This window comes from Brugia malayi (genome assembly GCF_000002995.4).
Source record: "Brugia malayi strain FR3 genome assembly, contig: Bm_v4_Chr4_scaffold_001, whole genome shotgun sequence".
Classification (NCBI taxonomy): Eukaryota; Metazoa; Nematoda; class Chromadorea; order Rhabditida; family Onchocercidae; genus Brugia; species Brugia malayi.
Genome location: NW_025062478.1, coordinates 1,287,521 through 1,302,388, shown reverse-complemented (window position 1 = coordinate 1,302,388; position 14,868 = coordinate 1,287,521). Strand labels below are relative to the sequence as shown.

The window sequence follows — 14,868 nt, the reverse complement described above, 5'->3', positions numbered from 1 at the left end:
CACGGCTTTCGTAAGTCAAATACAAAAGAAAAATGATGTGTCACGATTATCTGGTATTCTTGATGTTTCGTATTAATTGCAAATTTTCTGAAAAAAAAAGAAAAAAAAAAAAGAAAAAGATATAGCGATATTAGTGCATAAATATCTTTTTATGCTAATATGTTTCATCTCTTCCAATGCTGTGCCGTCTTTTTACACTCAGGAAATTTTACGTTAATTGAAGTTGCGTGAAATTACGTAGCTCTAAATAGTCAAACCAACATTAATTGGGAAACAGAAAGATACGGGCAATATGTTACTTATATATTCTAACAGTACATATATCGTCCTAATATTTACTTACTTAACCTACTTTACTTAAACTCCACCTACTTAACCGCTACAAAAACTGAAAGTAATCAAAGTAAGCAGAGCGCCTACCGTAGCGCTGAATTCCATATGATAAACATTTCATCTCTTGTAGCGTTGTATTTGCGTGGAGTATCTTTTACTTTTACTTCATTTCTTATCTATCCATTCAATCAATGTAGTTGCTTTTACGAAGCACAGTTTATGTATGTTATATTAGCCTGATATGAATACCGGTTTTCTGGAACACAACCGTATAGCAATAAATGTCATTTATGATAGCTAGATCAACAAATTTTGTTATGATCATTGTTTCATTTGCTGTTGGATTTAATTAATTTCAATCAAATTTGAAGGATAAACGAACGAACTGAAACGCAATTAAGACTTAGGACATTATTACTTCAGTCTGCATCAAATTTTAGTGTAAAAATTAAATAGCACAAACACTTTAAAAACTTTAAAGTTTTATGTCATTTTAAGATATCGATAGAAAATTTTATAGGAAGAGAGTATAACAACAATACAATATCCAGACCAAACTTGCATTTATGCTCTATGCAAATATTTGTCATTTTGTCATTATTCTTTGTAAGAATTGTCAAGCATTCATTGATGACATTCGTCGTCCTCAATTCAGTTTATAAGTAATTTATAAGTATTCAATTGTTTGATTTTACCTACTTTTGTGATTTTGTTATTTTTTATATCTCTTATGTGATTACTGTTTACACAGAAATGCAATACAGAAATATCATCAGGTGTTCCACGATGAGAGATGAATAAATGACGGATATTGGACAACATTTTAAGATCCTTTCTCATACACATTAATATTAATTAAATCCTGAATGCTGAACCTGAAATCTATCCTATGCTTGAATCCTGAAATCGATCCTTAGCCTGAATCCTGAAATCAATCCTTAGCCTGAATCCTGAAATTAATCCTATGCTTAAATCCTAAACATATAACATTTAGTATTTACATCAAATGACAATATTCTATGAAAATCTGTAAACATCTTTTTTGCTTTTTATCCATTCATATTTATCTTTTTTCTAGAGATTTTTTGACAATTTCAACTTTAAAATTGTGAAAAATCATTACCCATTGAGTGCTTTACCCTTTACCCATCAATATTTCAACCCAATCACTACTCTCTCTGTTCCATTAGCTTTTAAGTGGATTTCTATAAAGCAATCATTATTATCCACTTCACCAGTAAATAAGATTTCATTTCATTATGCTTCATAAATTTCTCTACTTTTGCTAACTTATTTTTAATTTCAAAGAAAAATTCTTCATCGTTCTTCTTTTTTTTTTTTTTAAAAAAAAATTCATTTTACTAAAGTTAAAGTCCTTTTTAAGCTAAAACACCAACATAAGCTTGAATTTAAAGTAACGGTATATTTTGTAATCTTAATAATGTTTTGTTGTACTAATCAACAAAAAGATTTGAAGAAGAGAATTCTTTTTCTTTTATTATCCATTAATACTCACTTTCACACTTTATTTACTCTACCAACGATAATAAATATACTATAAAAATATAGGAATTAGGAATTTAATCTGCTGGTGATCAACGGTTATCAATAGATAACCTAATTGAAGGGCTAAATGACAATAAAATAATTTTACTTAAAGTTATTAGTTCACTGTGGTAAATATTACTGCAAGGACGAACAGACCTGCTCTTATCATTACTCACAGTAGAAACCTTAACAGCGAAGTTTTATCAGTAAATGAGTTAACAGCGAAGTTTTATCAGTAAATGAGTTAACAGCGAAGTTTTATCAGTAAATGAGTTAGCAGCGAAGTTTTATCAGTAAATGAGTTAACAGCGAAGTTTTATCAGTAAATGAGTTAGCAGCGAAGTTTTATCAGTAAATGAGTTAGCAGCGAAGTTTTATCAGTAAATGAGTTAACAGCGAAGTTTTATCAGTAAGTAAGTTAACAGCGGAGTTTTATCAGCAAATGAGAAGGCTTTTTTACCATAATGCTGTTGAATACTTCATTTTTCATATATAATTGCTATCATTCTGGAGCTTATTCATCACAGATTAACATTTATATTGAAAAAAGATTGTGTAATCAATGAAAGAATTAATATGCTGCATTATTCTACCGTTTATTTCCTACCGGAACGCGAGGTAACGATCACTTGAAAGGTGCCTCAATACAACCATAATTTTAAACGCTGGAAATAAAATTCATATTGATGATTTGCTGAATAATTTAGCTAATCGCTAATATAAGCGTTTCGATTTGAGAGCAAATATTTCAGAGTGTGAAGCGATTTTATTGATATATTATTCCTTGCTTATTACAAAAGCAAAGTTTGAACGATTATCGTTGATTTAGCAATGAAATAGAAAAGATACTTCTGAGATAAACGATATTATCGTTTAATTTATCAAAACGTAGAGCAATATTATCAAGCATATAGATAAAATCATGCATAATCCATTTTTTTCTATTCAGTTTATTTATCTCTTTTCTTCGAAATATTTTTTTTTTTTTTGAACAATTTAGTTTTATTTATTCTCTTATGTTAAAATCACTACTTTTTCGTTAGGATATAAGTTGTGTTAGTTATACTAATGAAAAAGATTCTCTAAAATCTTTATATTTTGGTTTTTTTTTTCTCTCAGAAAAACGAAAGTACAATGTCAATTTCTCTCTCTTTTTATATATCAAGATTATTAGTTTAAAGACTCAATGACTTATGATGAGTTATTATCAACAAAATCTCTCTCTCTCTCTCTCTCTCTTTCTCCCTCTCTCTCTATAGATCTAATCTTGTAAAATTTTTTTTTTCTTTATAATTTGTCTAAGAGTAGTTTTAATGTTTACTTTTAATGAATGTTTAATAATAATTAGCATATAATGAAGAATTATTTCTAATATAGGAAATCTTTTATTATGATTGTCAGACAATAATTATGAGCCTAATACCGGAGTTACCAGATGGATACCGTATTTTCTTTCCGGTTGCACGGCTCAGCTTTTTTACATACTGCTTAATTGGGATCGAATCTTATAGTTACTTTAATAAATAGCATCAAAAGGAAGCGTAAACGTAAATAATTGAGTATTTCCGTTAACCTTGTTAAATGTTTCTAACTTTTCATATTTCTTTCAAAAATATACTTTCTATAAGAAGCAAAAATGTACTATAATCAGGTATACATGATGGTTAACACCTTTATCAATCTGTGTATGACTTAATTAAATGCTAAAAAATTCAAAAATTTTGATGAGAATAGAATCCTTATTTGAATAGTAGAAAAAAAAAAGAGAAAAACTTGAAGTCTTCGACTAGTTTGTCACTTCCTGAAATGAAAACATATAATTGTCATTCACTTCAGCCTGCTATTTTCAAAGTAGTATTTCAGTTCAGTTTCTTAAATTTCATGCAAATTCAAAGAGTCATAAAATTTTAAGACTTTTAGAACTATCGAAAGGGAATTGTTTTCGGGAAGAAAAGAAAAATGTGCCACTTACTTACATATTACAACTTTATAATTTGAGAAAAAAGACGCAAATTTGTGGGCGAATTTTTGTTACAACAAACAAAAATTTCTAACCACTTTTTACACAAGATATGATGCATAGATATATTAGGAGTGAAGTATCACAACAAAGAGTTATACAGTTATTGTCAAGTAAACATGAATTGTGGATTGATCTGATCCGATTTAAAGAATAGATCACATTATGAGGTTAACATGTATGAGCTTTGCTTCTTTTTATTGCTTCAGCTTATTCATTCCTTCATTTCTGATGTATCACTTATTGATCACTTTTAAATTTATTACCAATTTGTACAGAACATCGCCATTTGTTGGTTGCAGTTATGCAAGATGGTGGCATTATTGCATCAATTCCCTTTCTGAATATTAGTATATCATTGAATGACTGACAATTTCATTAATAATAATTATTGGAATACCTTTTCCGCTTGTTCCAACACTTTCAAATTTTATTGATGCGCTAAGAAACGCTATTTCAATTCTCATTTTCCGTCGTTCCTTTCAGTTTCGTATTTTGCATATGGCAGAGACGAATTTTAATGGATTATCCATGCATCGAATTACCGAAACCGATTTTGATTGTGTTAAAAAATTTCTGTTAACCGATTTCTTATACAATGAACCGCTCTGTAGATCAATCAGTCTAAATGCCGAAGATTCAGATGAACTGTTTAATGGTTAGCTCACTGAACTTTTTCCTGTTTGCTTATCGACCGTTATTTTGTCAAATTACGAACTGTGAAATTTGAATAAAAGGGTTAGGGCCGACTAATCCGTTGTTTTTAACAGATTTGGTAAACAGTGGGATTGCCTCATCGTTATCGTATATGCTACGAAAACCGGATGGAGAGATCGCTGCACTTAGGTTGGCTTCAATATTGAATCGACCAGAAGACGAGCAACACAATGAAGTATATGCTTATTTCTAATTTTTTCAATTATAGATCTATCAGAAAATGAGCTCTATATCACAGGAATTGTGGAATATTAAATTATCCATAAAATAAAACTTTTCCATTCTCATTTTGCAGCATAATAAAAGTGCAACAAGTGGTAGTAATAAAAGGACAGCAATGAAAACAATGAGTCCAAAGGCTCAGATTATCATGGATGTTCTTGAGGAACTGGAAAGCAAGGCTTGTTGATTTGTACCTTTCTCTACATGCAATTCTCATTTTCACTCTTCAAAGCAATCAGTGTGTATTTGCAGATTTGGATTCTCATTGATCCAAAATTAAAACGTTTGCTGCTGTGGTCTGTAATTTCAGTGCATAAAGATTACACTAGACGTGGACTTGCTGAGAAAATGCTTTCTTATAAGTTGGAAGAAGCCAAGCAAATGGGTTGTCAAGGGTGCGTTGCAGAAGCATCCGCATTTAAATCACAATTGGTCATTTTTCAATTTTGACTTATAAGATAAAAATTAACCAACGATATTATTTTCCATAAATGCATTTCTATTTTTTTTTCTAATTTCTATTTCTCTGACCTGAATTTCTAGATTCTTAATCTTTCAAGTTTTAATGAAGCCATTCGTGATTTCTCAAATTCCGTGAAATTAATAATTGAATTTCCAGCTATTCAAAAAGATTGGATACGAGACAATCTATGAAATAAAGCACGCTGACTGGCTTGATGACAAAGGGCGACAGATTTTCAAATGTGATGACAGCACTAATTGTATACAGATTGTTTTCAAACCATTGCAATGAATAATTGTTGTATTATAATTCTCGAAGAAAAAAAAAATGTGATACTATTATCGATCCCGTCAAGATCACTGTATTGCCGATCTCAATCTAATATTATACTGAAATCACCGCTCGCTGAGAGCCTAGAACATACCAAAGCTAATTGACATAAGAAGAGGTACGCGACTTCATTCAGGCTGCTACAGTCAGAATTAATCCCCACGAGAGAGGTTTGAATCCTTTGTGTCATTTAAGTGTCGTCTTCTTTTTTGTTTAAATAGCAAATGAAATCAACGACCTTTAAGTGAAGAATTGAACATTCCGAAAATAAGTCATAAAATCTGTCCCACCAATTCACTTCCCTCTCCTTCTAGCAAATTTCAATTCCAGAAGTTTTCATTAATTTTCATGGCTTATGGGGAAGTTCAATTTTGAGAGTGAGTGAGTGATGGAGTGAGAGTGAGTGTATAAATGAGGGTTAGAGTGGATGAGTGAGTGAGAGAGTGGGTGGATATGGGAGTGTGCAGATGAGAGTCAGAGTGAGTGAGTGGATGAGTGTGTGAGAGGGTGAGGGTGAGAGAGTGAATGGATGTGTCGATCGATAGACGAACGGTGGATATTTTGGAAATTTGTGAAAAATTGTTTGTAAGTTAATGTGGAACTGTGCAATTACAAAAAGTTTCAGATTGAAATTAAATTTTGAATTTTTCAGTTTTTGAAATTAGATTTTGAGTTTTTCAGTTATTGAAACTGTTTGAATTCTTTGAATCACCAAAAATTGTTTTTTGGTTTTAATTTCAAGAATAGTCGAATTTTAAATGCTTCCACTTATAATTTACTAACTTTGAAGAACACAGACGAACCAATCACCGAAGATAACATAGTGTTATCGTTTCCAAAGAGTTCCATTCGAAGTGATTTCATTCTCCGTTCTACTCAACTGCTACTTAGAAATTCATTTGAGCGAAACTATCACACAGATTAGATAAATCTTACATTCAATTTACCTTTCACGACACAACCCAATAACTGAGATATTTATACAACGACAACTGCAATGCACTATGCCGGAATTGCACAAACGCTATTGAAACTGTGGACGGAATTCTGGATACCTAAAGGTAGTGGAATCAAAATTAACCGAAATCGAAAGCGTTCAAAAACTCGAGTCATATATTCTCGAACATTTGCATACATTGGAATAGATATACGTTGAAATAGTCAGTTGTTTCATTAAAATGCAGTTATCTTAATTAATAGCCATTTTCGAAATCAATCGTAAGAACCGGTATTAATCCATCATGCAGTCACTTTTTTCTTTTCTGGATGAACTTCCAGAAAAAGCCATAATCAGCAAACCGAATTTGCGAAAAACACCATTGTTGCGCATTTCACAGCAGCATCACTGAAAACGATCACTTTTTCGTTGTGATCCGGAGAGAACGGAATGGAATCAATGGTAGTGGTAGAAGTTGAAATTGCATTATTTAGGTCAATAGTTGCGGAAGGTACATATCCGACACCGTCAATAGTTGCGGAAGGTACATGTCCGACACCGTCAATAGTTGCGGAAGGTATATGTCCGACACCGTCAATATTAACGGCAAAGATCCCTAGCTAGCTTTGCCGCTGATTCCGCTCTATCATTGACAACACCGCCACCACCACAGCTATCGCAAGTATTTATGCCCTCTGCAGAGGACAACTATTAGTGTATTGTGAGTAATCTGAATAATTTTAATGAAAAAATGTATTTAATGAAAAATGTCACATCTATTCATTATTTTCTAAAATTTATAAAAAAATTTACAAGAAAATTGATAAAATCATACAGCATGAAAAAAAAAATTCAAAAAAAGAATAATTATACGAATGATTTTTTTTTTCTATTATAATAATAAATAAATTATACACATAAGTTATAAATGATTAAATAGAAACCGCTTTTTTTTTTTCTGATTCAAAAATGTTGATCAAAAAAGATTTTAGCTTGAAATTTTAGTTTGAAAAATTTTTTCTAAAATTGAATTAAAATGATTGCAAAATAAATGCAAAAAAAAATGCTTCAAATTTTCGTTATCATTTATAAACTACAAAAAAATAAGAATGATTTTTTTTTAAATAAATTACAAATTATTTTAAAATTGTTAATTTAGAGATTATCTATTAACGATTGCATAAATAAATTGAAATTATTCCAATCAAATCTCTTTCATATCATTAACAAATATTGAAATGAAACAAAGTTTAAGCAATTCAATCATTGCTAATAAAATGAATCATTTTAATATCAAAAAATTATTCAATGTATGGAATGAAAGAGATTTTATAAATTATCAAAATTTATTATTTATAATGTACAGATTATAGATTCTTGACAATAAAATAAAATAAAAAAATTTATGATTAGTAAAATAAGTTTTACTAAGTTTGAAGATTTATTCGTAGCCTTTGCGCTAATTGTAATTCTATTTTTTTTTATTTTTTTTTTCATATGAAGAATGAGCTTATTTTTTTATTTTTTCTTTCTAGCTTGACTGTCATCCATTAATAATAATAATAATAATAATAATAATAATAATAATAATAATAATAATAATAATAATAATAATAATAATAATAATAATAATAATAATAATAATAATAATAATAATAATAATAATAATAATAATAATAATAATAATAATAATAATAATAATAATAATAATAATAATAATAATAATAATAATAATAATAATAATAATAATAATAATAATAATAATAATAATAATAATAATAATAATAATAATAATTAATAATAATAATAATAATAATAATAATAATAATAATAATAACAATAATAATAATAATAGTAATAAAGGCTTATTCTTTACATATGAAAAACAAAAAAAAAAAGAGCAATTGACTTATATCATGGCGTACGTCATAATTATATACAAAATCCCTTGTTAGATGGCGTACGTCATAATTACGCATTCCTTCAGATAACGTACGACATAATTCTATACGAAATCTTCTGTCAGATTACTAACGTGCAAATGAGTCACGTAATGAATAAATAATTAATTAATAAATAATTATAACATTATGAATAAATAACGTAACTATACTTTATGTTATATTTGATGTACATAGAAAGATTGACAGAGCAAATTTAAAATTTCATTATTTAAATGATAAATGTGCTGCAAAATTTTCATATTGATAGGATTTAAATTAAATTTTATTTCGAAAATTTTATTTCATAATTAAAAATGCAAAAAAAAAAAAGAAAAATTAATGATTTAACATAATATTTGAATATATATATTTCAAATTCGTACTTTTTTACTTTACTCTGTTAGTGAAAATTTTTTCTGATAATACTTATTAAATTTAAAATGGATATTAAAAAAGAATTTGTAAAAATATGAAATTTTTTTCAAATATGAAGATTTTATTGTTTAAATTCAAATATATACAGGTCTTTTATTATTTCAATACTCTTTTTTTTTGTCTTAAAATGTGAATTTCAAAAAATTTATCAAATTTTTCATGATTTCATTTAAAAATTTAATAAATTTAATACAAATGAAACAGATAGGAATAAAAATGAATAAAAGTAATCCAAATATTATTTTAATAATTAATATTGATCAATAATATTATCAAAGTTAATTTTCATTGAGTTATACGGATGAAAAGTTTGTAAATGAATTATCGTTTGAAGAAAGGAAAAAAAAAAAAGTTGAAACTTTTAGAAATTTCTATTAATTTTTAAAATAATCACATTGGATTAAACCGACTTACTTTCCGTACTTCATTGAATGACCTATTTTTATCTTTTCCCATTTATTTCTGTCACTAAGGTCAACTTTTTTTGTTTTCTAATAAACTTTTCTTTTTTTTTTTTTTAAACGAAATATTTGCTATGAAATAGTCGAAAAAGAAAAATAATAATAATAATAAATAAATAAATAACTGAATGATTCTAAAATTGTACCAAGCATTTTTTTTTTTCCTATCCATCTGTTAAATTCAAAATTATTACCGATCATTCATTTGGCAGTTAGTTCTTTCATTCCTTTTATTTTGGAATATAAATTGTTCACATAAATTCATAAATAAATCTATTTTTTTTCTGACCAAAATTACATACTTTATTCTAGGAAGTACCACAGTTTGCGTGGTAATTGTTACCATAGCTATTTTTATGGCAATAATAATAATAATAATAATAGTAATAATAATAATAATAATTTTATCGAAATTAATTATCACTGCAGTACTTTTTTCTTTACTTCCCCATTTTAAGCATATTTCAAAAAATATTTTATTACTTCAAAAAATATTATAATTTTCACTAAAAACGGTCACATCAACCATTTCTACAACAAATTTCTAATTACTCATATCAAAATAATAGTGAAACCCAAATTGAATGTGATTATTAATTGTAATATACTTCATCTTTACTTTTACTATTAACCTTATGCTTTCTTGGCTTATTTGATTTTCTTTTACTCTACCATTTAACAAAAAAATATTTTTTTTTTTTTCATTTTCCTTTTTTTTTTTTTGACAAAAAATTTCTTTTCTAATATCATTGTAAGGCTCATTTCAGAGAAGGATTACTTCACTATAACAATGATCATTGTTATGAATTTAAATTTGTTCCTCTTAAGAATGAATTACTTACTAATACGGAGAAAATATCTTATCTTTTCTTGCTTATTCACTTTTTTTTTCTCATTATTTTTCTTTTCCTTCCCTTTCCCTCTCTCTCTCTCTCTCTCTCTCTCTCCATATTTTTTACTCTTCTTATTCTTTTTTTATCAAATTTTGTTACATAGTAAATTTAATTTTGAAAAAAAATTTCACCAGAATATTTTGTATCAAAATGAATGATATATGAGTGTTTCCTCTTCCATTTTTTCCTATTTTATCATTTATAATATTTTAGTATTTCATCTCATAAATTTCAATTTATTTCAAATTTTTCAAACTTATTAGTATTTTTTTTTTTGTTTGTTTTTTTTTAAAAAATAACAAACAATACAAAGTAATTATTACTGTCTTTTATTCTTTTACACATAATAAAATGTAAATTAATCCCTCTTATCTTAATTGATATCTTTGATCTTTGATAAATTTTTGCAATTATTCTTTATGCTATTTCTAATCTTTATAAATTATTAATTTTAATAAGAATAATTAAAAAAAAAAACAAAAAGAAATGAAAAAATCAAAACCAAAAAAAAAAGTAGGCGCATTTTTCTTTTCAAATAAAATCTCTTATCAAACATTTATTCAAATAATTTGCAAATAAATTTCCTGAATTTCATTGACTTTTATTCCATTTTTTTTTTTTTATTTCATTCATTTCTTTCTTTCTTTTTCTTCCTTTCTCTCTCTCTCTCTCTCTCTTATTTCCTCCCTCTCAGTTTTTTCATATTTTTTTTTTTTTAAACACCTAAATGACAACGTTTAGAATTGAAATATGGATTATATATGAAAGACGTCATCGCATCAAATTTAGAAAATTCATTTTTTTTTTTTTTTTTGAAAAAAGTGAGAATGAATAAAAATGGTTTGTACATAGATAAAATCATTTCATTTTCTTTTCCTTTTTTTTTTTTTTCCTTTTTTTTTTTTTTTCTTGGCCTATTAAATATTTTTGAGAAAAAAAAAAAAAAAAAATAAGCCAACAAAATATTTAGAAGTTTATTATTTTTTAAATAAAAATTGTTAAATGTTAAAGAAATATTTATTTGTTACATTTTACATTCATACAAATGAATAATAATGTTTTTTATGCAATAAATTATTTATCATAATTTATTTATTTTATTTTTTATTTAAAATAATACTTTTATATTTATCATTACCTATATACTATTTCATTAATTACTTTTATTTATTTATGAAAAAATAAAATAAAATTAAAAACAAAATTATTTTTTTTTTTTTGATCATTTTATAATACATCAATATTTGAATTTTTTGCTTTTCCTTTCTTTCTTTTTTTTTTTTTTTTTTTTTTTTTAAAATTTTCAAATGCTTTATATTCATTTCTTTGCTGCTTCATGCCAATGTAATAATATAAGGCTATTTTTCTATCCTCCTAGGCTACAATTTATCAACTGTCCCTCCCTCTCCCTCCCCTCATTTAAATGCCTCATTTATTGCCTTTCTCTTTTATTTATCAATAGAGTATGCTTACTTATAACTTTTTTAAAATTATTTCAACATATTTCATCAAATCTTAAATAGAATGTAAATTTAATCAAATTTAAAAGCTATCAATGATTGCTTATTAATTCAAAAAAAAAAAAAAAATTTTTTTTCTTTTCTCTCTGTGCTTTATGTTTTTTTTTTTTTTTTTTTTTAATGTTAAAATTTAATTTAGAAATTAAATATTCTTTGTTCAAAAAAGAAAATTGCAATATTACTTTTATAATCTTAGCCAGGTGTTTTTGTTCTTTTTTTTATTATTAATTAAAATTGATTTTAGTTTCTTTTTTTTTTTGGAAAAAATTTTTGCAAAGAAATTTAATAAATATATTGATTTTACCTATTAGTAATATATCATATTAGTTCCTTAATGTATTTTATTAGTTTCTAATGAATTTTTTTTTATTCAAAATTACAATAAAATGAAGAAAAAGAGCAAAATTTTTTATAGTAAAATAAAATCTAACTTTTAATTTTAATTTTAAAAATCTAACTCTTAATTTTTTTTTTTTTGAGATATAAAATTTGATAATTGAATAATTAAATAATAATGTATTTATTAATTTAGCTACTATTAATAAAATTACCATCAATCAAAAGCGATAACAAATAATCACTAATCATTTATGCAAATATTGAAACGATCTGCTAAATTTTCATTTCAAAATTTTTGTTTCTTTAAAAAGAAGAAGGAAAGAATATAGTCATTTTGAGAAACATTTTTTTTTTTTTTTTATAACTAATTTTAAAAAATAAAAAATAAAATATAAAATGTTTATGTTTTGAAATAAAAAAATGTATTATTTTTTTTTTAAAAAATTTTTACCTTTATCTCATATTAATAATTTATCTAATAGCAGTTTACTAATGTTTCAAATTTTTTTTTAAATTATGGTACTAATCTAAATGTATGCTTTTTTTATTCCAACTTTTTTTTTTAACAATATTTAAAAATTAATTTTTATAATTTTCTATTGTCTCTTTTACATTTGTCGTTTCGTTCTTTTTTTTTTTTAAAAAAAAAAATAATTAAATATTCATTTTTTTCAATCATTATTATGAACACAAATAGATGGAAAAAACAATGAAAAAAAAAAAAATAGAATTATTAAGTGAGTCAAACTATAATTAGAAATAAAAATATTAGTATAATATATAAATTTAGTGAAATAATTAAAACAGTAATTCACAGTAATTAATTAGCAATCTGAAATAATTTAATAATTTTATTTGTTAGTAGCATTTTTTTCACATATTTGATAATAATAATATTACCTTATCATACTGAAATTATTATTATAATTATAAAAATTTTTTAACATAATTTATTAACTTTTTAAAAATTTAAGGTAAAAAAAAAAAATTGATCAAAATATATGCCAAAATAAAAGAATTTTCTATAAAAATAAAATATTATTTAAGTAAATCGATAAAAAATCATTATTTTCGCTTTTTTTTTTTTTCCTAAAATAGAAAATTATTTTGTTCGTTTTTAATGCTTTTCCTAATTCAAAAACTTTCTCATCATATTGACATCATTTTAATTTTGAAATGCTTTTAGCAAAGTTGATTAGCCTTTTAAATATGTATGATTTGTTTTTTTTTTTTTTTTTTCTTTCATTTTAGGATGAAATTTAATATCTTTTGATAATTCAAATAACAATTTTGAAATTTCATATTTATTATATTTCAGACCAGATTAGAAATTGCAATCGAACTATTATTATCACTACTTCCGGACATTATCATATCACCATATTTATATTGTTGTTAATGCTATTTCTACAATTGGAATTCAATTATTGTTAGTACTATTTGTTATTATAAATATTACTATTATTATCATTGGTATCGTTATCACTACTACTATCATCGTTATCATTATTTATTATTATTATTATTATTATTATTATTATTATTATTATTATTATTTTATTATTATTATTATTATTATTATTATTATTATTATTATTATTTTATTATTATTATTATTATTATTATTATTATTATCGATGTTGTAACTATTTTTTATTATTATTTTTAATTATTTATTATAATTATAATTTTCTTATTATTAATATGTTATTATTATTTCTACATAGTAGTAATAATAATGAAAACATTGCTATTACCGCTATTATTATTATTATTATTATTATTATTGTTTTTATTATTACGAATGTTATTTTATTATCATTATTAATAATAGCAATATAATGATATTATTGATATTATCAATATTGCTCTTATCTTTATTATGATTATCGATGTTATTATTTTAATATTAATAATTATCATTCTTATCAATAATAATAACAATATGATAATATTATTGATGTTGTCATTATTATTATTATTATTGTTTTCATTATTATTATTTATTAATATTGCTGTTATGACTGTAATTATTGCTCAATCTGACACATATATTTGATTTTAAACATGGCTTAAAGTATAACTTTTTGTTTTCTTTTTTCTTATTTTTCTCTGACACACAAAAAAAATATTAAATATGTTTGCAAAATTTTTTTTGTAGCAAAAAAAAGAGTCGAATTTTTTTAAAATTGTATAATCTTCAAACTTTGCAACAAATAGTTTTAGCATTTAACATTCAAAGAATGGCAAAAAAAGCGAAGCAAATTTAACAAATTCTATAATTTTAATTTAAATTTCCATTTGTTCAAATTGCAAAAGTTTGGGATTAATTTTTATTCATACTTGATTGAATTTTTAAGGATATTATATTTAGTAATATAATTAATAATATATTTTTCATAACTTTATAAAGAGTTACTAAATCATTTACTTATCTACTAATTGATCCGTATTTTTGCTCTGTGATTTAAATTTCAATCAATCGATCAACAAATCAATCAATCAATATAGTCAATACCGCACACGAAAAATTATTTTTGATCTAATCTCAATCATTTCCTACGAAGATCATCAATTATTTTTTATTTATTCAAATGAAAATATTGCAATTTCGATTTTTTTTTCGTTTTTTAAATTTTTAATCTTGTAAATTTTAAAATAGCAAATCAAAATTACTTCGATTTCTGTGATAATTTCCCATCAATCA

General features: G+C 24.5%; 2 protein-coding genes across 2 annotated transcripts; both read left to right on the top strand.

Annotated features, from left to right (window-relative positions):
- Positions 1-4,402: 4,402 nt before the first annotated feature.
- Positions 4,403-5,594, top strand: Bm9852 (uncharacterized protein; the record flags this gene model as incomplete). Its single annotated transcript, XM_001895148.2, has 5 exons — positions 4,403-4,559; positions 4,672-4,793; positions 4,914-4,994; positions 5,093-5,272; positions 5,460-5,594. The coding sequence occupies 5 exons, from the start codon at positions 4,403-4,405 to the stop codon at positions 5,592-5,594; spliced, it is 675 nt and encodes a 224-aa protein (XP_001895183.2).
- Positions 5,595-7,020: 1,426 nt separating this feature from the next.
- On the top strand, positions 7,021-7,285 carry Bm17714 (Uncharacterized protein; the record flags this gene model as incomplete). Its single annotated transcript, XM_001894116.2, has 2 exons — positions 7,021-7,147; positions 7,191-7,285. The coding sequence occupies 2 exons, from the start codon at positions 7,021-7,023 to the stop codon at positions 7,283-7,285; spliced, it is 222 nt and encodes a 73-aa protein (XP_001894151.2).
- Positions 7,286-14,868: the final 7,583 nt, after the last annotated feature.